The 26,830-nt window shown below is 40.0% G+C and overlaps 1 protein-coding gene across 1 annotated transcript in view; it reads left to right on the top strand.

Moving 5' to 3' along the window:
- The first annotated feature begins 1,179 nt into the window (after positions 1-1,179).
- ImpE1 (Ecdysone-inducible gene E1) overlaps positions 1,180-26,830 on the top strand; it is a 202,999-nt gene continuing 177,348 nt past the window's right edge. Inside the window, exon 1 of the mRNA XM_067139507.2 lies at positions 1,180-1,302. Within this exon, the coding sequence (XP_066995608.2) occupies positions 1,264-1,302 (39 nt within the window). The 5' untranslated portion in view covers positions 1,180-1,263. The remainder of the gene's footprint in view (positions 1,303-26,830) is intronic.

Raw genomic sequence — 26,830 nt, 5'->3', positions numbered from 1 at the left:
TAGTCTTGCTACACCTCAGCATTCTTCCCAGTCCTAGCAGTAAGTGTAGATATGAAGATGGATTCATTCAGTTTTTAAGAGTTCCATTTGCAAGTTCAGAAAAGAGCCTCATATCAGTACATTTACCGGCACGCGAATGAACTCCAGAGGGACAATATTCCGGCATCTCTGCGTCTGCGAAAACTGCGAAACGTAGTGAATGGGACGTAAAAACCAACACAATTATTATTAAGTTCAGGTTAAATGAATTGTTAATTTCTTGTTAAAGAGACTTTAAGCTGCGGCCTAATGAACATCTACTGCCATGCCCTGCACGTTCGGTGCAATTAGCAAGCAACTTCCAGGATGATTGAGAGCAATGTTCAATCTTAAAGATCTTATTGATACCGAGCTCGATAGCTGCAGTCGGTAAAGTGCGGCCGGTATCCAGTATTCGGGAGATAGTGGGTTCGAACCCCACTGTCGGCTGCCTTGAATATGTTTTTCAGCGATTTTTCATTTTCACATCAGGAAAATCCTGGGGCTGTACATTAATTGAGACCACGGCCGATTCCTTCCTACTCCTAGCCCTTTCTTGTCCTATCTGTGTTGGTGCGACGTAAAATAACAGACGAGAGGACCATTTTCCTGAACATACCAACGCGAACCATAATGTCTGTGTCGCTAGCAATAACTCCTGCGTATGAAGATCAACGGCCTCTTAGAAAGTTGCAATGCCAAGTATGAAGGTTATAGGAGCTTAGTTTCTCTGTATGCGGAACCATTATGCAATGAGTGTGACGACAACGAGCAACTTCCGCTCCTTCTTTCCTCAGGTGGTTCTCGTGAGAAGTCACTTCGTCCACTATAGTAACGGAATCTTCCGCCTCTTTTGACATCATTATGCGTTCCTTGTAACTTCCCAAACAACCTGCAGTAGGTATGCATCAGATGTCTCCAAGTATGCGCCGAGAATTGTCATTTATGTCATAGATATGCAAAGTGCACATATATTTCATTGATGAAGAGACAATCACCGGACGCCAGAGCTGATGAGAAGTTTGTTTGTATGTGGTAGTATGTTTTTTTTCAGTGGGAGAAGCGACCAATGAGAAGGCAAGCGGGGATCGTGAGCCCCCCTTTGTTGGCTCCGCGACCGGCAGTGGCTGGAGCAGTCAGTAACACGGTCGTGGTCTCGTGGTGCAGACAGCAACAGCAGCAGCAGCGGTCATCACATCACATCTTGTATCGATTGGTCGCGCCAAGCATCTCATCAACCCGGCAATGAATAGTGTCATCACCAAGTCCGCATTTATATATCTGGTAAGATACCCTACTCACCCTTTCCAAATTTCTCCTTTTTTTAAAAAAATAGGGGATATTCGGACATACGCCTGATTATGCAGTTTTTCTAAATTTCGTAATGCTTTCGGATAAAACTTTGAAATTTTACAAGTACGTAAAAATAATAACAAATTTATAATGCTTAATATATGATTTTACTAACTATCTCATGACCGTTAACTGAAAATACAACCTATATTGCGTGCAACTATTTCTCCAAATTAATTGAAAGAATCATTGCATTAATTTTGAACTATATTTAAACTCTCCATACTAACAAAATATTCAAGTTTTGTGCCCTTACGGAAGTCATAAATTCATAACTAAAAGCACTTCTAAAATAAATTTAATTTTCATGAAAAGAACCCTTGTAAGTGGATTGAAAAATAGGTTCTAGGAAATATGCATGTTCATAAAATTAAAACAGGACGAATTATCAAAAACTAACAATACGGTTAACTAACGAAAATATTAAAAAATTGATAATTTACTCATTTTGAATGAATTATTGTTGTAAGATTTCGTTTCATCAAGTAAGTGATAATAAGATAAAGGGAGCATGATCTTCGTAGAGTAATTAACTTGAAACAGAAAATGATTATCGAAGAGGAAGGTAAATTATTTTTGATCCAATTGATCAAAACTAGTCAATTTTTTTAGAATGTGGAGCCTCTCAGGCTATACATTCATGCTGATGATATGATGAGAAATTATACCCTTTTCATATATTAAAATGAAATGAATAGCAGTTTCATGACTTCACGTAAATAACACAGAATCTGTAGTTCATAGCATGCTACCATTGAATATGCCGGTCGTCTCATTGCACCATAATACATTGCTTATCAACTCGACACGTAATTTTACGTCTGAAAGTGCTAGGAATTAGTATCCTAAAGGAATTCGATGAAATATTAAGGACAAGCTCTTTTACTATGATGTACGTTTCCCGCTGAGTAATCAGGGTTGACATTTCTGACGAATTATGAATAGCAGTCTGCTGTTTCTGATTTCTATGCAAGCTTTGTTAACTTCATTAGAGTAGAAAGCCCTGCCCTCCCCTAAAGTTGGATAAAGTGATTTATGCTAATACTCGCCCCCGTGCTGAAGGGACGAGGGGATACTGTATTTCTGCGCGTGGCAGCTTTACATGTTCGCTTCGCTTTTCTGGAGCAGAATGAGCAAAATAACTTCATTCAGGTGGAAATAACTACGATAACTCAACTACGCAATGATAATAATAAAACTCGACAATGGTCAGTGAAATAATTTCTGGACAAGGTGCCTCAATGTTCACCTCCGTATAACTGACAGAATGTTGGGATTAGATATTCCTGGAATAATATCAAATCGCACGTAGCACAAGCGCTATCATAATGTTGTTGTTATTTTGCAGTAATTGATCATTCACTTACTTTCCTCAGTGAGAACAATGATTTCATACAGTTGATTCAGACTATAGTAGGGATAATAAGAATTTAGCTTCAGGACAAGAAGATCATTACATAAATTTCAAAATTTTACTGAGAAAAGAACCATCGACAAAATTAATCGAATTGAGTAAATATTTTTGAAATCATGGTAAAATTATTCACTATAAACATTTTGCCCATTTCAAATAAGCGTTTTTCAGGCAATGACAGTCCCGTAAATTCGTCGCTTAGGGCATAATTTTAAGTGAAGTTCAACACACTATGATTAAGGTTGAAGGTGACTAAACTAAATGATTCTTATTTACAAACAAAGTAAGACGACGTGATAGAAAAGTATTCCCATAAATATTACCATTAATGAAAAATAAATAAATAAAAATGCTTCAAAGAAATTGAAATCTTGGAATTATTTAATCACCTTATAGTAAATCACGTTTTTATGTTAATTCACACTTCATACTTGCATTTGCACAGATGATGAGTGGTATACTAGGTATAAACCTAAAATCGAATAAAAGCAAAAGACACTGATCAGATTCTCTCCTTGACAGGCGTCGATGTGGCACCATAGACTTAAAGCATTAAGTTTTTGAAACCGCTGTTAATTCAAAGTTATCAATAGCCGAGTCTATTCGTAAATTCTGGTTTCTAACATTCAATTGATTACCAAAAGAGAAACCATGATGGTGCAAATTAAATAAGGACTACTCAGAGCACATGAGGGGAATGTCGCTATCCCCTCTACCAAAAACTTCAAACACAATCAAAAGTCGAACACCAAAATATCCTTGTTAGTAAAGGAATCCTTATTTCAAGAAGACAAATTAAAAATAAACTCCTTTTGAAGCGTCGATGAGACCGAACTTTATTGGAATAATTCAAATTATAAATCAATCAAGGACTTAACTAGTTCGAATCTTTTGCTACTGTCGTGATTTACAGGTAAGCTTCAAAGCTTTAAACTCAGTTGATCCGAGTTAGATATCTCAGCCTTCTACGAATTTAAGGCAGGAGGGCTTTGGAATATGGTACTCTCAAACTACCACAACTAGGAAACGAAATGAGCTTAAGTCCCATTTGGCCATTCTAGGAGAGTTATTCTGTTAAATGGTTCCCGGCCGTTGTCCTTTACTCTATGAGAATGTCGCTACGGTATACTTCATAATGGCCACAACATCTTCTGTCTCAAAATAGTTATTTACCACTACATACACTACAACGCAACACGGATTATTACTTATCTTAAATTCTTATTAAAATTGCAAGGGATTCTTCACTATTACGTAAATATTGAACTTACGTCCGTAACCATTCTAAAGATGTAATTATCTAAATTAGTTTGGCTATTCTCAAACGCCACGAAGATATAAAGGAGGAAATTCATTCTCAACTCCATTAATTATAATATGAAAATTAACAATGAAGGGAACAAATTCTCATACAAGATGGCGGATATGATTCGACACAGAAATTTGTATCTGTTGATAACTCTTTATGCCTAGGTCTCTTCAGTCATAAACGTCAGACACAGTGTGGAGCCTGGGTTATTAGAACGTCTGTAACTGTAATTGTTGGAACTTAGTTTCAGGTAATTACTTCGAAAATTAAGCATTATCTACGTGTTTCGTCGATATTTATGGACAAATCCTAGGGACAACAGAGCTCAGGATCTTCACTGAATATTGTCGTAGCCTGTAACCGAACTACTCTTGACTGAATCAGATTTTCAAAATTGATACTTGTGCAAGCGCAATGTGTTTCTAAAAGTAAGCATTGTAGAGTATATGATAATCTTCAGTTATGTTGGATTCTCCTGCAATCCTAGTGTTACTTACACACGATTTAAATTCTATAATAATCGAAGAAAGAAGTCAATATTCAGCAACCAGTCCTTCAAACGTAAATCCTCCCGCCTGAAATCCTGATCCACCAGAAGATGCCTGTAGCAAGTGTTACTTTTCTTCGAAGAACTGATATATCTATCTATCTATATATATTAATTATTAATTTCCTTTAAATGGAGAACACTGAAGAAGAATTCAGTTGAATTACGAAATTACGAGCACGACCCTTTTTAAGCAAATGAAATCCTGGACTGAATCATCTTCGCGAATTATTGTGTATTTTTCTTGGAAGTGGGATAGTGTATTTTAAAGTTTCTCCCGGTCAAAATTATTTGGAGAAATTAAAACAATGAGCTAAAAGTGTTATGAAAATATCTTGGAAGCGCTTTTCGTTCAGAGACGCCGGACTGAGAGCCTCAGACTGTAGGAGCGCTGGCTCCCTGAGCCTAAGTTGACAGATTCGATCATGGCTTAGTCTGTCGGCGTTTGAACGAGCTCAGCCTTGTCGGCAGATTTACCGCGGGACAAAGTTCCAGCACCTTGGCATCTCCGAAAAATGTAAAAATAAGTAGTGGGACAAAACCATCATTTTATTATTATTATTATTATTATTATTATTATTATTATTATTATTTATTATTATTATTATTATTATTATTATTATTATTATTATTATTATTATTATTATTATTCTTATTATTATTATTAGAGCCTCCGTGGCTCAGGTGGCCGCACGCCGGCCTCTCACCGGTGGGTTCCGTTGTTCAAATCCCGGTCACTCCATGTGAGATTTGTGCTGGACAAAGCGGAGGCGGGACAGGTTTTCTCCGGGTACTCCGGTTTTCCCTGTCATAATTCATTCCAGCAGCACTGTCCAATATCATTTCATTTCATCTGTCATTCATTAATCATTGCCCCAGAGGAGTGCGACAGGCTTCGGCAGCCGGTACAATTCCTATCCTCGCCGCAAGATGAGGGCTTCATTCATTCCATCCCTGACCCGGTCGAATGACTGGAAACAGGCCGTGGATTTTCATTATTATTATTATTATTATTATTATTATTATTATTATTATTATTATGATATTTTTTATACACGTCTGTGAGATCAGCAACTAAACAGGACAAGGAAGACTAGCCCACCGTTTTCCATATTCTTGACAATACTACGCCCAAAGTTTCACCTATAAAGACTACAGCTCTTCCCGAAATCACATGTGTTAAGCCAGCCAGGTGGAAGTTGGTTGAAAACGAAAACATCTTTGCAACGTATGACCATTCTCCTTCCTTCTCAATCAAGAGGTTCATTTGTGAATAGGGATTGGTGAGGGTTCAGCTTCAGCTTATTTCTTTTAATTCAAGGTGGAACATAGGGCCTCAACGAAATTTTTCCGGCTTGTTCTATCTGCCGCCAATGCTTTCACCTCCCTCCATGTCTTGTTAACTCCAGCAATCTCCCTGTCTATGGTTCTTATCCAGGTAACCCTCGATCTGCCCTGCTTGCGACTACCTTGTGGATTCCAGCTCAATGCCTGCCTTGTGATACTTTCTTGTGGTCATCTCAGGGTGTGCCCAATCCATCTCCATTTTCTTCTCATTATCTGTTCCTGTATGGGTCTTTGACTTGTTCCTGTATGGGTCTTTGACTTGTGGCCTCCGGAAGGTCTTTGTTTGAGATGGTCTTTGGCCACCATATTCTCATAATGTACCTCAAACACCGATGTGTAAAATATTGTAACCTTGTGGTAATGTCCTTGGTTACTTTCCAGGTCTCACTCTCATACAGTAACACAGATTTAACATTCGAGTTGAATTTGATGAGAGATGCTTTCATCCAAAAGAAGATATAGGCCTAAATGTAAAGTAAGGAAAATTTAATAGCCGATAATGAGAACTCTTATGAAAGTATGCAGACGAACATTGTTCTGATATAAAGCTTGTTCTACTTCCGTTGAAATGTACGTAATTAATACATTCCTCTATTTACGGATATAATAATAATAATAATAATAATAATAATAATAATAATAATAATAATAATAATAATAATAATAATAATGTCCGCCTCTGTGGTGTAGTGGTTAGTGTGTTTAGCTGCCATCCCTGGAGGCCCGGGTTCGATTCCCGGCTCTGCCACGAAATTTGAAAAGTGGTACGAGGACTGGAACGGGGTCCACTCAGCCTCGGGAGGACAACTGAGTAGAGGGGGTTCGATTCCCACCTCAGCCATCCTCGAAGTGGTTTTCCGTGGTTTCCCACTTCTCCTCCAGGCAAATGCCGGGATGGTACCTAACTTAAGGCCACGGCCAATTCCTTCCCTCTTCCTTGTCTATCCCTTCCAATCTTCCCATCCCCCCACAAGGCCCCGGTTCAGCATAGCAGGTGAGGCCGTCTGGGCGAGGTACTGGTCATCCTCCCCAGTTTATCCCCGGACCCAGAGTCTAAAGCTCCAGGACACTGCACTTGAGGCGGTAGAGGTGGGATAACTCGCTGAGTCCGAGGCAAAAACAGACCCTGGAGGGTAAGCAGATTACTAATAATAATAATAATAATAATAATAATAATAATAATAATAATAATAATAATAATAATAATAATAATAATAATAATCGTATTCTTCAGCTACCGTGTTGCACACATTTTGATTTGACGCCGTTTTGATTGCTTGTGTGTCAATTTCGACGTTTCGTTTTACACTACCATATAGCAGGGAAACCGCTCTGTTGGGCGATTTTAATTAATTTTGTGGGACAAATATGAAATGTGTCACGAGAGATCATTTAGGAGGGGATGCCATACGGCATGGTGTGTCGAATGGACTTTCTTTTCGCCCTTTAACATCTGACTACCTCTGCAAGGTTTGAAGCCTTAATCTTGGGATTTGGAGACCGACACTCTACCACTGACTCACAGAGGATGTACCTGGGGAAGTGGCATGTTTCGAATCGTAATATATGAGGACATGACATCGCCACTGACGAACTCCAGCCAATGTATGCGAGATTTTTGAAGCGAGGTGTCACGTTCTGTCATTGGCCTTATGATATATCTTTGAGAAAAGTAACACTTGAATTTAAATGAACGGTAGGGAAACACGTGAGTACTGGGTAGCGATCTCGGAGCACAAGGTTCAAGGTTTTGTAGCAGACTTTGATTGGCTAATGACAGTCTGCTTATAAATTGTGTGGTTCGTTGTGCAGATTTTCTACTGTACTGAAGTCCACATACTCGGCCACGAAACTCGTGATTTGTAAAGAAAAGTGTCGATACTTCTAACGGCCATAGTTTGGGGATCCTTCCTGGAATGTACAGTCGTTGAAAGAAAGAACGATTACACGGTATTGTGTAAGTTCCTCGTAGGTACACTTCCACCAGAAAAAAATTGAACCTGGAGATATAAGTGTTGGCGAAATGAACTAAGACTTATGTTGGTTTCTATGATGGTTCATTGCTTAGAATACGCGAATATGGAGGTAGTAAAGAACTAAGTATGTGTAATACCTATGCCTAAAAAGAGTCACATTGTTGGCTGTTTCAAGCAGTGTCCCAACGATTCACGTGACGAAGGATAACCCTAGCGAAGAGCAAAGTCCGTGGTTGGCGGCGTTACCGTTCTTCAGCGACGCTCGCGAACTGGCATTCCCTGCTTGTTTACTTTAATTTCTTTTTTCTCACCAGGCATTCTGCTGTGCCTGACCTAATGTGGTATTACCTTACTCGTCCATAATGACATGCCCAATACCATGTGGAAACCGCACAGCGGGTCCGGCTCCATAGCTAAATGGTTAGCGTGCTGGTCCTATGTCACAGGGATCCCGGGTTTGATTCCCGACAGGGTCGAGAATTTTAACCATCATTGGTTAATTTCGCTGGCACGGGGGCTGGGTGTATGTGTCGTCTTCATCATTATTTCATCATCATCATTATCATCATCATCATCATCATCATCACGACGCGCAGGCCGCCTAAGGGAGTCGAATCAGAAGACCTGCACGTGGCGAGCAGAACATGTCCTCGGACACCTCCCGGTACTAAACGTCGTACGCCATTTCATTTTTACCGCACAGCGAGATACACACTCACTCCCATACACATTCTTCATACGATGATAAATGTTGGCTCCACTAACGCCATTTACCACCATGAACTAAATAACCGACGCTGGGTAATTCTGAACGAATTCTTGGCAAAACCTTGCCTAGTCATTTTACTTACGCACGCAAAAACAGCAGAATAACACCTTTCGACGACACGAGATTTCTTCCTGATATACTAACGAATGTTGGCAAGATGTAGTGTATACAGTGCACTATGTCTTCTGGTATGGGCTAGAGCAATTTTGTTACTTTCATTGGTCTGTCTCAGCTTTATCCTTGGCTTTGACAAGATGAAAGTGACTGAGGTATGAGTGATGCTAGTAATGCCATTCGTTCTGCAGCCAGTCACTGCTATGAATGGTGTGAAAATATTGCTCATAGGGTCGGTTGGTGCATGCATTTCAGTGGGCTTAGCAGGCTGATATGTAATAGCAACTTCTGGCTCGGTGAGGAAAGCAACGGGAAACTACCTCATTCCTCATTTCCCTAGTACGCCTCTTCAGTGATGCCCATGCCATCTATGACAGCTGATGGCGGAGCTGTTGAGGATCCAACCAGCCTTCGGGCTGAGGACTAAACATACATACATACTAACGAATAACGAGTCTAGTACTAAAAGTCCTAGCTCCATTTGGGCAGCACTTATATAATGATTGTTGTGGGTATCCACAGGATTTATATCTACATATACATGAGAGGTGAATTATATTCTGATTATAATTAAAATTTAGTCTGACAAAATATTAAATGCGAGGAACATCATTGAACCCTGAAATCAAATGTAGATAAATTATGTGCGAAAAATAGTTATTAGGAATACGACCGCTGGAAGTCACATAAAGCTCCCAGCTTGCATTCAGGGCATGGTGGGTTCGAACCGCACTATCAGCAGCTCAGTATACAGTTTTCCGTAGTTATTCGATTCTTACATGAGGCCGGGGCTGTACCTCATTTAAGGGCGCGGTCGCTTCCTTCCCAGTCCTAGCTATTTTTTATTTCATTATCACCAGAAAAAGTACGGTATTTGAATTGATGCGATCTTGAACAACTAGCTTGCTTGTTGCTTGTTGTTTAGAGGGGCCTAACATCTAGGTCATCGGCCCTGAACAACTAGCACCGAGCGAGTTGGTTACGCGGTTTGGGTGACGTATCTGTCAGCTTCCATTCAGGAAACAGAGGCTTCGAACTCACCAGTCAAATGCCGCAGCTCTTCCCTCATTGAGGCCACGATCTCCTCTTTTCCAGTCAGAGCCCTTTCCTGACCCATCGTCGTCGGTGTCGATGCGACGTAAGCAAATTGGCAATAAAATGAAGAAGAAAGAAATACTGGCTAAAGAAAAAAAAGTACCGTTCCCATATTTACATTTAAAGCAGTCAAACATTCGTAAATTGCTTGATTCAACAAGTGGACAACTTGCTAGCCAGGTAGAATAATATCCACAGTTCCGTAGAAGTTACAGCTGCTCTGAGCCACCTGTTGTTTATCGCCACCGTAACTGTAACCAGTAGTTCATTCATTGAACGTCCCAGAACATGCTATGAAGTCCATGTTACGTACTAAGATCTAGAAACCTTTATTTACGAAGAAATACCCATTAATTGCTTGTGATTTTCAGTGAAACGAGTATCAAAAATGTAGTTTAGCTCTCCGTGGTAAGGGGGTCCCTGGGCTATATTCAGTTGAATGAATTAGAGATGAAACCAGGCCCGTGTTAAAGAAATAATATCTATGTCAATGGTAAGGTCTACCTTCAATCCTCATCTGAGGATTGCCATCAAAAATGTGAGATTCACTGACGAGCTGGGTGATGTGGGAGGTAAAGAACTCGTTCAAGAAAGGCAATGCGGGCGAGAAGTCTTGACGCTTACCACGTGACTCTGCGACATTTGGCTGGGTAGCCATCTTCTGGGCAGGAGAAAGAGTGTTAGAAATGGCTCCAAACTAGGACTAATGCAGACAGGGAACCGTACGAGGATGAAAGTAACAGAGCGAAACAAATAATTGTTGAATTCCAGAAGTCATGAGAACATTTCGGTAATAACCCGGTAAGGCTTGGTCAAACGGAGGGGAAACCTTTCTGAACAGTAATAAAGAATCTCAGAAAGGAAGGGAAAAAGAAATGAATAGCGTTTTCGGTAAGTCAGCTGATCTCAGAGTAGATCGCAGAGAATCACTGAACAGGTGGAAGGAATATTTTGAAAATTTTGTCAACGTAAAGCGAAATCCTTCCATTGAGGTAGCGAGCAACCGACCTTATGGAGAGGAAGAGAATGATTTTGGTGAAATTACGCTTGAGTACGTGGAAATGATGGTAAATAAATTCCATTATCATAAAGCAGCAGAAATAGTTGAAATCCGACCTGAAATGATAAAATATATTGGTTAGGCAGAGATGAAATGGCTTCACAGAATAAGCGTAACATGAAATGTTAGTAAGGTGCGCTTTGAACCAAAACAGTAATTGCACCGGTGGCACGGGAACAGGAAGGAGTGCAACGGCTATCGAGGTATTTCGTTGATCAGTATACCTGACAAGGTGTTCACTGACATTTTGGAAAGGAGGATGCCATCAATTGTTGAGAGTTAACTGGATGAAAACTAGGGTGGATTTCAGACCACAAAGGGGCTGTCAGAATCACATTTTTGGTATACGCCAGGTAAATGAAAAATGTGCGAGAGGAAGAGACATTTTTGTTTCGTAGATCTAGAGAATGCATAGGCCTATGACAGGGTACCGAGAAGGATTTTGGGATAAAGGGTAGAATCCTAAAAGCAATCAGGTTATTTATATTGACAGTCAATAAATAATTGATAGTAGAATGAGTTCGTGGTTCAAGATACCTAAAAGGGTTCTCCTAGTTGACCTTAGTTTACATGTCTGGCTCCATGGCTAAATGGTTTGCATGCTCGCCTTTGATCACAGCAGTACCGAGTTCGATTCCCGGCAGGGTCGGGAATTTTAACCGCAATTAGTTAATTTTCCTGACACGAGAACTGGGTGTATGTGCCGTCTTCATCATCATTTCATCCTCATCGCGATGTACAGGTCGCCTATGGGTGTCAAATAAAAAGACCTGCACGAGGTCCTTCCGGAGGCCACACGCCATCATTATACCATAGTTTACATGCACCATCTACTGAAAGATAGGAAGGCAGTGGCAGGGAGGGATTCAGGTTTGTGGAAATTTAGTAAGCGGTTTGGCCTATGCAGACGATTTGGTCTTAATGGCAAATTGTGCTGAAAACCTGCGGTCTAGTGTCTTGGATCTTGCAGTGGGTATATGATATGAAAAGTAGTATATCCAAGACAAAATTGATGTCAATGAGGAAGAAATTCAAGAGAAATGAATTTCAAGTTGAATATACAAGACTGGATCGGGCAGATCATTTCAAGTATTTAGTTTGTGTATTCTCTCAGAATGGTAGTATAGTAAGTGGGGTTGAATCGAGGTGCAGCAAAGATAATGCAGTGAGCTCGCAGTTGCAATAAACAGTACTCTGTAAGAAAGAAGTCCGCTCCCGGACGAAACTATCTCTGCACCACTCTGTTTCCAGACCGACTTTTGTTGTACGGGAGTGAAATCTTGGTGGCCTCGGGTCATTTTATATACAAATTAGATGTAATAGACATGAGAGTAGTGAGAATGATCGCTAGTATAAGCAGGCGGGACCGGGCGAGTTGGCCGTGCAGTTAGGAGCGCGCAGGTGTGAGCTCGCATCTGGGAGATAGTGGCTTCGAACCCCACTGTCGGCAGCCCTGAAAATGGCTTTCCGCGGTTTCCCATTTTCACACCAGGCAAATGCTGGGACTGTACCTTAATTAAGGCCACGGTCGCTTTCTTCCCACTCCTAGCCCTTTCCTGTCCCATCGTCGCCATAAGACCTATCTGTGTCGCTGCGGCGTAAAACGAATAGCAAAAAAAAGCAGGTGGGAACAATGACAGGAGAGCAAATTGGTGTGAAGGAATAAATATTAAGTTAGTAATACACTCCATAGATTATGTGGGATGCATCAACCGGCTTTGGTGGTGGGCTCATGTGAGGCGAATGGAGTAGAATGGATTTCCTAAGAGACTGATAGAGTCGGTCATTGTGGTTAAGAGAAGTAGAGAGGGATCAGGACGACGATGTTTAGACACATTTTTTAATTATTTAAATATAAGAGGTTTGGTAATGATTGAGGACACAGAGCTAGTTATAAATACGGAATTGTAGAGGCAGTTAGTAAATTCAGAGTGACTTGCAGACTGAACGCTGAAGGGCATAACAGTCTAAAACGAAGATGTATGAATGTGTATTCATACGTTTACAATTAAGACGTAACTGTCAATTTATTAGATCAGGGTTCTAATACATGAGATACTCTCTAATCTCGAGTTCGGCTTGCCGGGCGGAGTGGCTCAGGTTGCTTGGGCACTTGTTTCCTGGCGCCAACTTTTGATCCCGGCTCAGTTCGGTGGTATTTGAAGGTGCTCAAATACGTCAGCCTCATGTTGGTAGATTTACGGGCACGCAAAGGAATTTCTGCGGGACGAAATTCCGGCACCTCGGCGTCTCCGAAAACCGTCAAAAGTAGTTGGTGGGACTTAATCGTGAGCATACTGGCCTTTGGTTCAGAGTTCAACGGGTTTGATTCCCTGTAAGACCGAGGATTTTAACGAGAATGACTCATTTTTCTGACCATGAGACTGGGTTTTGTGATCGCCTTAATACACTTATCTTTATCTACAGCACATGCAACCAGCCATTATAGAACACACAATAGTGAATACATCCCTCCACACAGGGTTGTCGCCAGAAAGGGCATCCAAAAAGACATCTTGATCAAAGACAGCAACCAGTATTTGTAGCTTATATATTGTAAATATAATTAATTGAATTTGTGCACATAGGACATACAGTAGGTATATAATTGAATAATTGCGTTATGTTGGCACATAAGTCGTATTATATGTATTTGGGTAATTGTTTCATGTCTCACGTCCTAACTCTCCTGCATTTTCGTTGTGTCTCCTACATCACGCAGACGAGTTTCGTGTCTTCATACTAGAATCAAACGTAATCCTCCACACAGTGTTTTAGTCCACTGTGAGTGTTTGCAAGCAAGTAGTTTTCTGAGTCCCGAGAATGAAGTAGTACGCTAGTAAACCAAAAACAATCCATTTCAAACAAATATCATGGGCGGAATTATAGTGTAGTACATTACATATGGCATGACAACGTAAAATGGAAGTGGATCCACGAGAATTTAATTCTCCGATGTTACCAGTTTCCTTTTGTATGTTTTAACTGCTTGAGTTTCCTTTACGGTCACTACCACTTCCGCAGGTGAATATACCGAGCGAGTTTAGGAAAATCAGAAGTAAATATCTCTGACAATTTCTTCCAATTTTTTGTTTACCTTCCCGGTTGCGACGGAACCATGTATGGCCTAAAGAGTGAATACATCTTAGTTTGTTCTTAGGGGCTCTACAACCTTGAAAATGACTGTGTACGTGCGTGCATTAGGAGCGAGTGTTATCATTATGTTATGAAGATGTTCAGTAAATCGAACAATTTACCATCCGGATGTTAGTTCAAAGTATGTTTTCATGAGAGAATACACGAAGGATTTAACTTAGAATGGTCTTTCTCCGCCCCTGGTTTAGCACATTGAAACATAAACACCTGGGCTATGCTTTGCCGTCTCGGAGCTGAAGGAATTCATATTAATACGTGTTTCGAGTTAGGTGTGTGAGGCAAATTAAGTATCTCAATTATTGTACCCCAGATTATAACTTCTCACTTTACACCTGCTATCTTTGATGAATGAATAACCTGGCAACAACCATGTATGTAATAGAATTAAGTTTACGTTTAACAAGGGGTCGTCTATGACGTGATCCAGAGAGCGGAAATGTCCGTATATGAGGCTAATAGCACCATGAAGGAACGCCGACCGGACGTAAGGACATGTAGATCCGTGATAAGGCTTTATACGAACTTCAAATATATTCTTCAAAGGTAGTGTAGTGAAATATCGTGCTCGAGCCAGATGAGACATAGCCGCCAACTTGGCAGGTACGATCCTGGCTCAGTCCGGTGGTATTGGAAGGTGCTCAGATACGTCAGCCTGGTGTCGGTAGATTTACTGGCACGTAAAAGAATTCCTTCAGGACAAAATTTCGGCATCACGGCGTCTCCGAAAACCGTAAAAGTAGTTAGTGGGACGTAAAGTAAACAATATAAGCATAGCCTACGGTCCATGCTTCTATTATCCTGATAATTATTTTTGTTCATAGGAAAGAAAAGAATTCAGAGTTTCCGGTTGAAATACAATGTGTGTACACACCGTTGTGAATGGTAACAGAAGGTAATCTCCAAGTCTACTGTAGGTGAAGTACCTTAATGTGTGTTCCAAGCAACGTTTGAGTGGCACACGAATAAGTGACAAAGATTTTTGGAAATTCATCTCTTTCTACGCAGGTTACGGTGTGAAACTGTTTGAGACTACGACGTTTGCCATGAGTTTTCATTCAGGGGGCGAGTGTAGGGTGGCTGGTTTTGTCTATTATGAATATGCTGTTTGGTACTGGGAAGTAAACCGGAGAATATAAAGTCGAGGCAATATTCAAGCACTAAATCGGATCGCGTTTTTGTTGTTGATTCATACTAGAGCCCTGTGATATGCCTGATCGCCAGTCATCTGTACGTATTTGTTATGGAGCCCATTGTAATATGTGTAATTTTTAATGTGCAGGTTAAACATTGGAGTATTTAGGCAGTCCTCAAGGTCTCTTACTCTACCTGTCCTGGAATATCTAGGGAGTATAATCCTGGTCTGAAATTTACTCAGTCTCGCGAGGTCCACTGAGGATTTGGTAGCGAACTTGGCCAGGAAAAATGAGACTGGGAAGGTATGGTACTAGCCACTTGCCACTCCAATATCTGTAAACTGTTTGGACAGACTCGACAGACCAAAGGCCTTAGTGAGTTCCATGGAACATTGTCATTGAAACAGATAATAAATATATTGAAATAAGGTGCTACTTCTGCATGTAATTGGAGTATGCATTAAAATACTCTGTAGAGGACTGAAACTTAGATAGCCATTGTGGATGCGAGAATTTGAACTTAGGATATTCGACGGACACAGCTTCATATTCCTACGAGGAGCTGGCTAAATAACTCAGTCATGAAGGTGGGTGTAACAGGACCCATTTAAGTCCACACTCAAGACGACCAACAAGGCATTTGTGGCTTACGTTGGAGCAGCTAAGGTTGCGAATTTCATGGTAACGCATGCATGACTGGAGAGATTTTTCACTATAAACCATATCGAATTAACTATTATTCCAAGATGTGCTAGACAGGATCACAAGAGAGGTGGTTTGATCTTACGCTGCCTCAGGGGCCGTTTCAAATCTTGGAGCACTGCACAGCTCCTTGACATCTGGTTCATACACATCGAGGGTTCACATAATCACACCTACTTTACTACAGGAGCGAAACACGGGAGAACAATGTCAGCAGGTCACTTTCCAAGATAAAGGCTATTTTAGAAAGTAATACAGAGAATGAAGTTGTGTATATGAATCCACTTCGGTGGTGGAGCAATGTGAGGTGAATTGGGGAGTATATATCTGTGGTATTAGGTAGAGCAAGGTTTTGGTCAAATATCTTTTTTCATTTGAGGAGAATGAAAGCAATTTCCGAAAGATCTGGAACAGCGTGTTATTGACTACGCGTTCTATATTTTAAAATGATATTTTATTGTTTACAATGTTTATTGTTTATAATTTGTTATTGTTTTAGAAGCCTTTCTCGAGGACAGTCGAGGTTTTTTTTTTCTGATAGCACAGAGCATAGTTCTGTGCAAAACGTAAAGAATGTCACCTTATTTTATTGACAAAACGCCCTTAGCCGTGTTGAAACACCGGATCCCGTGAGATCTCCGAAGTTAAGCAACATTGGGCGTGGTCAGGAGTTGGATGGGTTGCCACGCGCTGTTGGTGGGGGTAAGGGAATGGAGGAGCGGAAAGGAACTGGCCACCCTACCGCACGTAAACTCCGGCTCAGGAACACCTCTGCGGAGGTTCGGACCTGCCTTCGGGCAGAATAACCCTTACCTACCTACCTTATTGACAGGGCATAAGCCCAAAAGCCTACATCAGGTCCATAAGTACGGGCCGTGAAAGCATCAATGGCAACAATACTTTATATACATTTTAACAACACAATTATAAGTTTGTTAAGAATTTATGACTTTTATTTTATTAAATAATGTTTTAAATCTTAGCTGACTTAAACCCTTTTTTAATTATCAACTAATGACTTAAGTCTTCTTGGTCGTTCGTAGTTTGTAATCAGGAGTTAGCTTTAGGAAAGGCATGCCGTTTATTTTGGGGTAAGTTTTAGAAAGATAATACAGATTCATGACCGAGAGAGTTGGCCGTGCGGTTAGACTCGTTGTCTGAATGGTCAGCGTACTGGCCTTCGGTTCAGAGGGTCCCGGGTTCGATTCCCGGCTAGATCGGGGATTTTAACCTTCATTGATTAATTCCAATGGCCCGGGGGCTGGGTGTTTGTGCTGTCTCCAACATCCCTGCAACTCACACACTACACACAACACTATCCTCCACCACAATAACACGCAGTTACCTACACATGGCAGATGCCGCCCACCCTCGTCGGAGGATCTGCCTTACAAGGGCTGCACTCGGCTAGAAATAGCCACACGAAATTATAATTATTATATAGAGTTTGAAGAAATGTTGCGGCAGTTCTGTTGGATGATGAATTTTTATAGAGAGCCTTAAAAGACATGAATGCGTTGAGCGCATCGGAAATATGATGCAGGTCATTCGTAAATGCCTCAGTGCCCTTACTGACTACGAACCCTGTCAGTCCAATTTCTCCATGTAATTTCAGTCTTTTGGTGGCACTATCGCCGAACAGTTCGAATGCGAGCCTGGCATTCATTATTTGCAAGGAGGAGAGATCTAAATGATCTGTCGTCAGCTTAGGGCAAGCTCAAAGTCATGCATACCCAAAGAGATCTTCCTTAAGCAGTTCCCTATAAACGTCGAAATTGATATATTTTCTGTAAGACAGATCTACTTCACCATGGAAAATGTTTCTTATACGTTTCAATATATGCACAAAACCTGATAAACGCCAGATATTCCGCTTTATCCGCTGGATTCATAATATAGCTTTGTGCTTGATTTTTCTTCACACTAAGTTGCTCTTCAAAAAAGGTAAAATATATTTGTACTATTGATTCCCCATTTTTTTCCCAAGTAATAACGGATCTACAATTTGTGACATTTCAATAGCATACATAGATAGAGAATAGCTCCCAAAATTTTATCTTGTGGAATAGCGCTATTTGGGATTTTGAAGGAAGATCTAACGTTTTTACCTCGTAATCTATTTCATAACTTACTTCAAGGCACTGCTCTCTTAAAACACATCTCACGTACTATTAACATTATTGACTATGAGGACTGGATTCCTCATTTCTGCCTGAAGCCTTTCTTTTTTTTGAAATTTTTGATGATATATCTATTGACTGACCACTGTGAACAGAAATACGGCCTGGGCAATTTAAGGGTTTCAAACTTTACTTGTTATAATGTGATTTATTCCTGTTTTTGAGGTTTGTGTAATTCTTGATGGACATTGCAAAATATCTCTAGTGTGGTGTATTCTGACTAAATCATACACTTTTTGATAAGAAACACTTTCAGTTAAACAATCTATGTTTAGATGTCTTAGAACTACAACTTTATTATTTCTGCCCACTCTATCAGCCATTAACTCATCCAAAATTTCAAGGAAATAGTTTACGTTACCTCCTGCGCACCTGTACATACCAATGATGGTAAATTTTTCAGTTCCAAATTCTACATTTACAGCAACAAGTTCTATTCCCATTTCTACACTGGGCTGTTTTACATTTGTTGCCTTCTTACAAACAAAAGACCTATCATCTCTATAATACAAACTTCCAAGAAAATAAGTTACTTGTAAAAATATTTTTACCGAGCTCGATAGCTGCAGTCGCTTAAGTGCGGCCAGTATCCAGTATTCGGGAGATAGTAGGTTCGAACCCCACTATCGGCAGCCCTGAAGATGGTTTTCCGTGGTTTCCCACTTTCACACCAGGCAAATGCTGGGGCTGTACCTTAATTAAGGCCAGGGCCGCTTCCTTCCCACTCCCAGCCCTTTCCTGTCCCATCGTCACCATAAGACGTGTGTCGGTACGACGTAAAGCAACTAGCAAAAAAAAAATAAATGTCGAGTGTTTCCTTCGAGACCGCTTAGTGAAGCCTGCCCTGAAGGTGGTATTGCTCATACTCTGAAATATTGAAGCAATTGATTTATTCTCATTTCAGTCTTGTTTGCATAAACTACTGTAACACTGAATTTTAGAACTGATTGATGTTTTTGATACAATTATCGTAACTGAATGAATATTCACAGTTAATTTAGTATTGGCAATGAAAACATGAGACCGTAGTGCAAAATGTGACAATTAACATGTCTACGTGAAAGTGTGGCTCCATGGCTAAATGGTTACAGTGCTGGCCTTTTGTCACAGGGGCCCTGGGTTCGATTCCCGGCAGGGTCGGGAATTTTAGCATCATTGGTTAATTTCTCTGGCACGGGGGCTGGGTGTATGTGTCGTCTTCATCATCATTTCATCCTCATCATGACACGCAGGTCGCCTACGGGAGTCAAATCGAAAGACCTGCACTTGGCGAGCCGAACATGTCCTCGGACACTCCCGGCACTAAAAGCCATACGCCATTTCATTTTTCTGCGTGAGAGACATTCATTTTGGTGCATAAGGCTCAAGAACATCTTAAAGAAACTGATGACGATGATGATGATGATGATGATGATGATGATGAGTCTTGCCCTGCTCCTCAGCTGAACGGTCAACGCACGAGCCTTTGGTTCAAAGGCCTCCGTATGTTTAATTCCTGTGGTTCGGCGACTGGGTAACTACATATAACACACCAGACGACCATCACAGAAACATGTAATGGTGAATACCTCCCTTCACATACGGTGGGTGTCAGGAAGGGCATCCGACCCTAATACTGGGCCAAGTTCACATCAGGTCCTGACCCCAATAAAATTTGAGAAATGCCAGTAATAATAATAGTAAGGCAAAGAGAAGAAATCGATATTGATTCTAAGTTTATGGGACCTAACATCATGGAAATTGTCAGAAAGTCATGGAAATAATATGCCTGATTTTATTAGCAGTTCTTAGATCAATCGGTCATCTTCACAGAATGTAGCAGAAGACATGAGTTTGAGAGCGGAAGCAGTGGGCGTATGAACCAAAACTGTTTGCAATAAGACAGTTAACACAAAAGACAATTGCAAGTAACTTTGACTTTTACCTAACCCATTATTATTATTATTATTATTATTATTATTATTATTATTATTATTATTATTATTATTATTATTATTATTATTATTATTATTATTATTATTATTATTATTATTATTATTATTATTATTGGTGGTATTTTTACCAATTTATTGGGGTCGACACTTTAAGTGGGTTTGGCACAGTTTTATGACAGGACGCCCTTCCTGACCCCCAACCTATTTGGAGGAATATATTCTCAGTTGCGTGTTACTGGGGGTTTTGTAGTGTGATATGTTGTGTGAGAAGGAAGAGAAGTGTATTAAAAGGAACACAAGCATCCAGTATACGAGCAGGAGGATTTAACCATACGCAGTTGAAAACACAAGCCCGGGCGGAAATCGAATCCGGGGTCTTCTGAATCTACGACCAGTACGCTAACCATTTAGCAAAGGATCCTGACTATTAATTTGTTTAAGCTCATTAAGTTTTTGGGGTTTTCCAACCGTGAAATAATCAGCGTTTCGCCCCAGTGTAGCAGTGGGCTCATCAGTTGGAATGCTTCGCCTTTCCAAGACGCTGGCGCTAGTGCGTCGTTGAGACACCACTGCAAGCCTCCCATGTATTAATTAGTTATTTACTAAAAATGTATTGACTTAATGTTAATTAATTCCCTCAAATTACAATTCATTTACCAACATGATACGGAAATCTGCATTTCCAAGACTAACGAGTTGTCAGTTGGGAGACCCTAACACGCTTGTTAGTGATGTAGAGTTGTCGATTGGGGAAAACGAAATCAGTGCAAGTAGATCATTTCATGTGGTTAGAATACGTATTCTTCTAGAATGTCAGACAGGGAGAGAAGTCGCTTCAAGCTAATTTCGTAAATTCATAGTCGTGATCAACGACAGGTTTTTAAAGTGTAAGTACGATCACAAACAAAATTATCCCCACATCGTTGTGTTCTCTGGTCAACTTGGTTGTACGGCAGTGGGAACTCAAATCTCTCGGGATATCTTATCACAACCTAGATGCAAGAGACACAAAACACTTACTACTGCCATCATGTGAGATTAAAACCAAAGGGTATTCGTAATCAGGAGCTAAACACAAAATTAGAAATTAAGTCAATTAGCATAAATGTGCTGATATCCAGCCTTGATGGTAAGGTAATATAAGGCGAACGGTGAAAGACAGGTTACATTTGACTAAGATCTTACAGATTTCATTAAAAGAGATGCATAAGTAGATGAGGACAAGTGAACTGCTTATAGATAATTGTGGATGAGCTAAGTTCATTTACAAATATTCGCTGACAGAATTCCGAAATACGTACCAATGAGTAAATAACGTATCTGAATTGAGAGTCAGTGGACCTTGTCGAGAGAGTCGTGGCACTGACCACGGACTATTCCGATATCTGCAGGCTATCTGCTAGTACAGTGCTTTTTGATCTACTACAGGAGTATGTATGTATGTATGTATGTATGTATGTATGTATGTATGTATGTATGTATGTATGTATGTATGTATGTATGTATGTATGTATGTATGTATGTATGTATGTATTTATGTGTATTTACTATTGCTATGGGCTTAACGTGGCACAAACACATCGAATGTTTCCATCGATGTAAGGATGGGAAGGGGTTAGGATTGGGAAGTAAGTAACCACTGCCTTCATTATGTTGGGAAACCACGTAAAAATAACTTCATATTTGCCTACGGTGGGGTTTGAACCCACCATTTCCCGAATGTAAGTTCAAAACTGTGTGGCTCAAATCGTGCAGCCGTGTAATGTACGTATGTATTCATAATTTATGAATTTATGAAGTAGTAAGTTATAACTTGTTTTCTACGCTCAGTGTTGTGAAATCGAATACCGGTGCTGATTCGTATCAGATTTACAAGTGTTTTAAATAACCCGATGCTATAGCATCTCTTAAGTTCGATACGTAAGAGGCATTAGAACACTTAGTATTACTTCATTTGTGGGCAACCCCATACTACGATCGAAGGGCAAAGGATACTATCTGATGGGTCGAAACGTGTCCCGCCTACCGGAGTTGAGACCCCCGAAGTCAATTGTGGTTTGGCCATCAGCTGTAGAGCTGTAATTAGTTCCGGCGGGAATTTGCCGTCAAGTTGCCTGCTCTTAAGAATCTATCTGAGTGAATGAACGTGCGGGAGCTGATGATTGGTGCTTTCTTCACCTAACAAGGCTGACACCATAATAAAGAGACGGCTCAATAGAAGGGAAATTAATTGGTAGTTGTCATTCCGTTGAATAACCTCTAAGGTTCCTTGACATCAGTCTTCAACCTTGGACTTGGAGAGGTGTCTCAGTCTGGTTCTAGTTTCCCAAGGAACAATACAATGCTGGGCAGTCACGTGACCCAGGTGACACTTCCGGTCGCAAGCCCTCGCACCACTGCAAAAATTTGTTAGTTCATTAATAGTAATCGAACTCATCGGTATAACTCATCTGGTAGAGGATTAAAAGCACTGTAGCGACTTGTATTTCGAATCCCTTTTGGAACACATTAAGGATGGTGATTCTGAGAAGCGATTTCCTCCACGTATCTACATGTTGCTCAGAAAAAAGTTCCGAACATTCCCGTGGGCTGTGACCAAAGAATAGTTTTCTTTTCGTAGTGTTACATACTGTGGCCATCCCGGTTTAAATTATGTGACTTCCCTGTTCCCAAAGGGTTACTTAATATTCGTGAGTAAGTGATACAGCATGTAGCACAGAGGAAATAGCAAGCCAAAGGTTTTAAATCTATCTTTTGGGAATTCTGAAGTAGAAAATAACCATTTTATTCTCTGAATTAACGCTCATATTTTCGATATTTTTTACGGCGATATTTGCCCTTAATTTTATTTCTGATATATATCCAATATATAACTGGATACGTTGCAGTATGGTTCCTAACTTACATAGAAGGATAATATCCCCACAGTACAACCAAAAGTACTGTCATCACTCCAGCAGGTTTAGTCGAGTCCAAGGGAACATATCCTTTGTCGCAATAAAGCAAATACATTATTTTGATCACGAAGCTTGGAATAACGATAAATATGGTAAGGCGGATATTTCTGATTTCATTCACCTTATTGGAGCAGCAGACTAGTCTTTGTCCCTTCATTCATTATATATATAAGGGTGTTAAACCAGGCAAATCTCTGTCGTTGAATTCGGCACGTTAATTACCTCCTTCAGGACAACATTTCCATACCACAGTGTTTCTTACAATCTGCATCAATTGATGTTACGTTAAAATAAACAACGTAATAAATAGCATTCATTCACTGAACTGACTGAAATGAACTGATCAAGACTTGTTACTCGATCGCCTTGTTTTTTAAACGCTTGGATACTTCCGTGCGAGGTGACAAGTTTGTAGCGTAATACACTAACGCTGCCTCTTGTTGACAAGTGACATCTCCGTTAAATCATTATTATTTATACCGTTTCCGTAATTTTCGTCAGTGATCCGTGTTGGTAAGACATATGGATAAGGAATATCCTTAAATGTGTCTTCTGTGGAGGTACAATAGGCCAAGTTTCTGAGAAGAATACAGCTACAAAGAGAGGCCCAGATGTGGTAGTAAAGAGGTGGTTGGTTCATTTAGTAGAAGGTTTAATACTCGGTGTAGAAGTCATAAAATTTAGGAATTAGAATTCCACTTCTGACTAGGCCCATGGCTTGCGAATTACTGAGTTTACAAAGGAAATAAACAGGAAGTTAACTCCTGGGTGCACTGACTTGCAAGGAACCCATCACACTTCGAAGCCGAAAGACATATGTTTTTTACATCATTGAAAGCACCTCACAACGTCTAGCTCCTGTGCACAATATTAGCTGCTGATGGAAATTGTAAGCGGGAGAACGATGCAAATTTTGCGTTTCTGTGGTGTGAGAAGCATCGGCCTGTGAATAGGAAGGTGTTATAGAGGAGAGAGAAGTTATACTTCACAAAGTGGTCACTGTCAGAGTTCACAAAATTATAAAATAAAATTTCTTGCACCATGAGCAGCGAGAATACGTTACGCATTGACAACAAAAGTTCACTCCACCCAAATCAAAAGTGAAATCCTTCGGTATAAACCATTCAGTAAGCAGCCGTAGCGTGTGTGCTTGGTATTTTCCGGCAATGGAATTATAACATCGTAAATTCACCTTGAGGATGGTCGAGGATGAGATTCTACTTCTTCTTCTTCACACTTCTTTCACACGCGCCTAAGTGCTCCTTGGTTTAGTCCATTAGACCCATAGCAGAGAGTGGAAGCGACCGTGGTCTACCCTAGCGGGAAGCTAATTTGTTATCCTATATAACAGTGGCTCCCAACATTTCCGCGTCCGTTTCTCAGTTTTGAAATAAAATAAAATAAAATAAAATAAAATAAAATAAAATAAAATAAAATAAAATAAAATAAAATAAAATAAAACAAAACTGAAATTAAATTATATTACAAACTCTCATAATTAAGCTGACATTAATTCAATTCAATTGACAACATTATAATACTAATGACATCAAACATAATATAATATAAACAATCAAGCTGGTTTTGAACAATTAGTTCGGCGATGTTTGGTATAATGTACGAAAATTTCAAAGCTAAATCAGTCTCAATTTCAAGTTTATTTCTTAACTTCGATTTAAAATACGCGAAGTGGGTGAGTACTGTTTTGCACAAATAAGTAGTGGGGAACTCTTCAGAGCTTTTCTTGAGGGTTCTTGATAGTCTGTTATGACACACGACCATAAGTCAGAAAGTCGTAAGTGGTAACTGTGAAAATTGTAATTTTAATTAAATTTCATTTGACATTTCTGCCACGGAACCTTCTTCTTGCAGTGTAAGAGGGAGGTTGGGTGATAGCGCATTAGCAAATACAGTAGATTCCCTACCCGCGCATCACTTTACACCAAATGTGACTTAACAACTTTAGCACCTCCTTTGCAATATTTTCTCCTGATGTTTGGACGAAATCTTACATTATCGAGGCCAAGAAAGTTTAGGATTTTAAAATTTGGTTGAGAAAATGATAGAAGTGAGAAGGCGAAATATTCCATTTTTAAATTTTCTGTGAAAGCTTCATTTAACAATACATTTCCGTAAGTAATGAAATTAGGAATTAGGTGAAAGAGGAGAAACAAATCGTGTGTATTGACGTGCTTCTACAGGAAGTAAATATAAACAGTGTAAAGGCTCTCAATTATTGCTCTTAAGTTATAAATATTGCTTCTATTTCTCTAGGAAATGAGTATGCCCGTGGCGCGAACTTGTACGGCATAAAATTTAATAAGTGTTTTCATCTCGTTGGGATCACGGAAGGAACAGCCAGTTCTGTTATAGCAGATCTCTCATTAGTTTAGCCTTTGGCCTTTACAGCCTTTGAAGGGCACTACGACTTAACACGGACAGGTAATTGTCTGCATACCGACTCCCTCTCACAGTCAGGTTAGCCGTCTTTCGTATCAAAGATCGTGACCTTTAGAGTCCTGTTTCAGTATGTATAGCCTAAATTGATTCCTATGACCAGCTAACTACCCCTCACGCCAAGGGCTTGATCCTTCCATTCCGTTTTAACTGTTTATTAAAATCCCAGCATTAAGTTGAGTTTTAATTTATCTTCTATCAACAGACACCTATTTGATATATACGGGCACGAGATACAAGACATTTTCTGTAGATGTGCCTTAAAGTCAAGAATTGATAAGTCCATGGTTAAAGTAAAAACAACTCCCCACCACTATTTATCATTAACCCTTAGCACTCGCGCGGCGGGCCATGCCCGACAACGAGAATTTCCCGCATAAGTCCTATGTAGGGCAATGCCCGACATGACATTCTTCCGTATATAACTCCTTTGTCGGGTTACGCATGCATGAATTACAGGTACAGTAAGGTACTGCAAACCTTCGACGAAAATTTGAAATCATGTATAGCTATAATCTCTCTGAAATCAGGCTTTGTGCAGATTCTTTGCAGACCATGTGAGTTTCTAAACAAACATTGCTCAGCAACATGGGGTCGTTCGAGCAGCGTGAGAAAGAAATCGCCAGACTTTTAGGTGAAAGTAACGTTGATATTGCGGAATGAGATAGTGTTGGTGAGTTGAGTGATAAAATTCCGGATAATGAGAAAATTATGATGAATGGCAATGCTGGTACCTCTTCTGATGGATGGAGGAAATACCGCGACAATGACTTGGATTTCAAAAGCTCATTCATAGGTACGTCAGGTTATAAACAACCGCATGGTTGAATGAACTTGACTTTTTCCAATTATTACCTTTGACTGACGAGTTATTGTCGAAAATTGTGCGCGAGACTAACCGGTATGCTAGTGTAAACATTCAAAAGTTTAGGCCTCTCACACGTGAGTCTATTAGGGGGTCGTGGATGGATGTTACTTTTCCTGAATTCAAAGCATTTTTAGGCGCAATCCTAAATGTGGCAATGAACATTAACCCTAAATTACGATGCGAGAGTGGTTTTTTCAGCAATACCTGCAGAAAAAAACCTGGATTACATCCCGGCGAGTGTTTTGGGAAGTTTCACACAATGCACTATTACAGACAAAAAGTGACTGTCTGAGATAATGTTAGGTTTGAAAATGCTGAAAATTCCACCTGAATACTGTATTGTACTTGTATTATATTTATTTTGTGTTTGCTTTAGCTGATTTTTATAAATATGCTGTCAGTATATTTGTGCTCTCTGTTATCCCTCTGGAAGCAGATTCT

Source organism: Anabrus simplex, chromosome 2, assembly GCF_040414725.1.
Source record: "Anabrus simplex isolate iqAnaSimp1 chromosome 2, ASM4041472v1, whole genome shotgun sequence".
NCBI lineage: Eukaryota > Metazoa > Arthropoda > Insecta > Orthoptera > Tettigoniidae > Anabrus > Anabrus simplex.
This window is presented reverse-complemented; position numbering and strand designations above follow the sequence as displayed.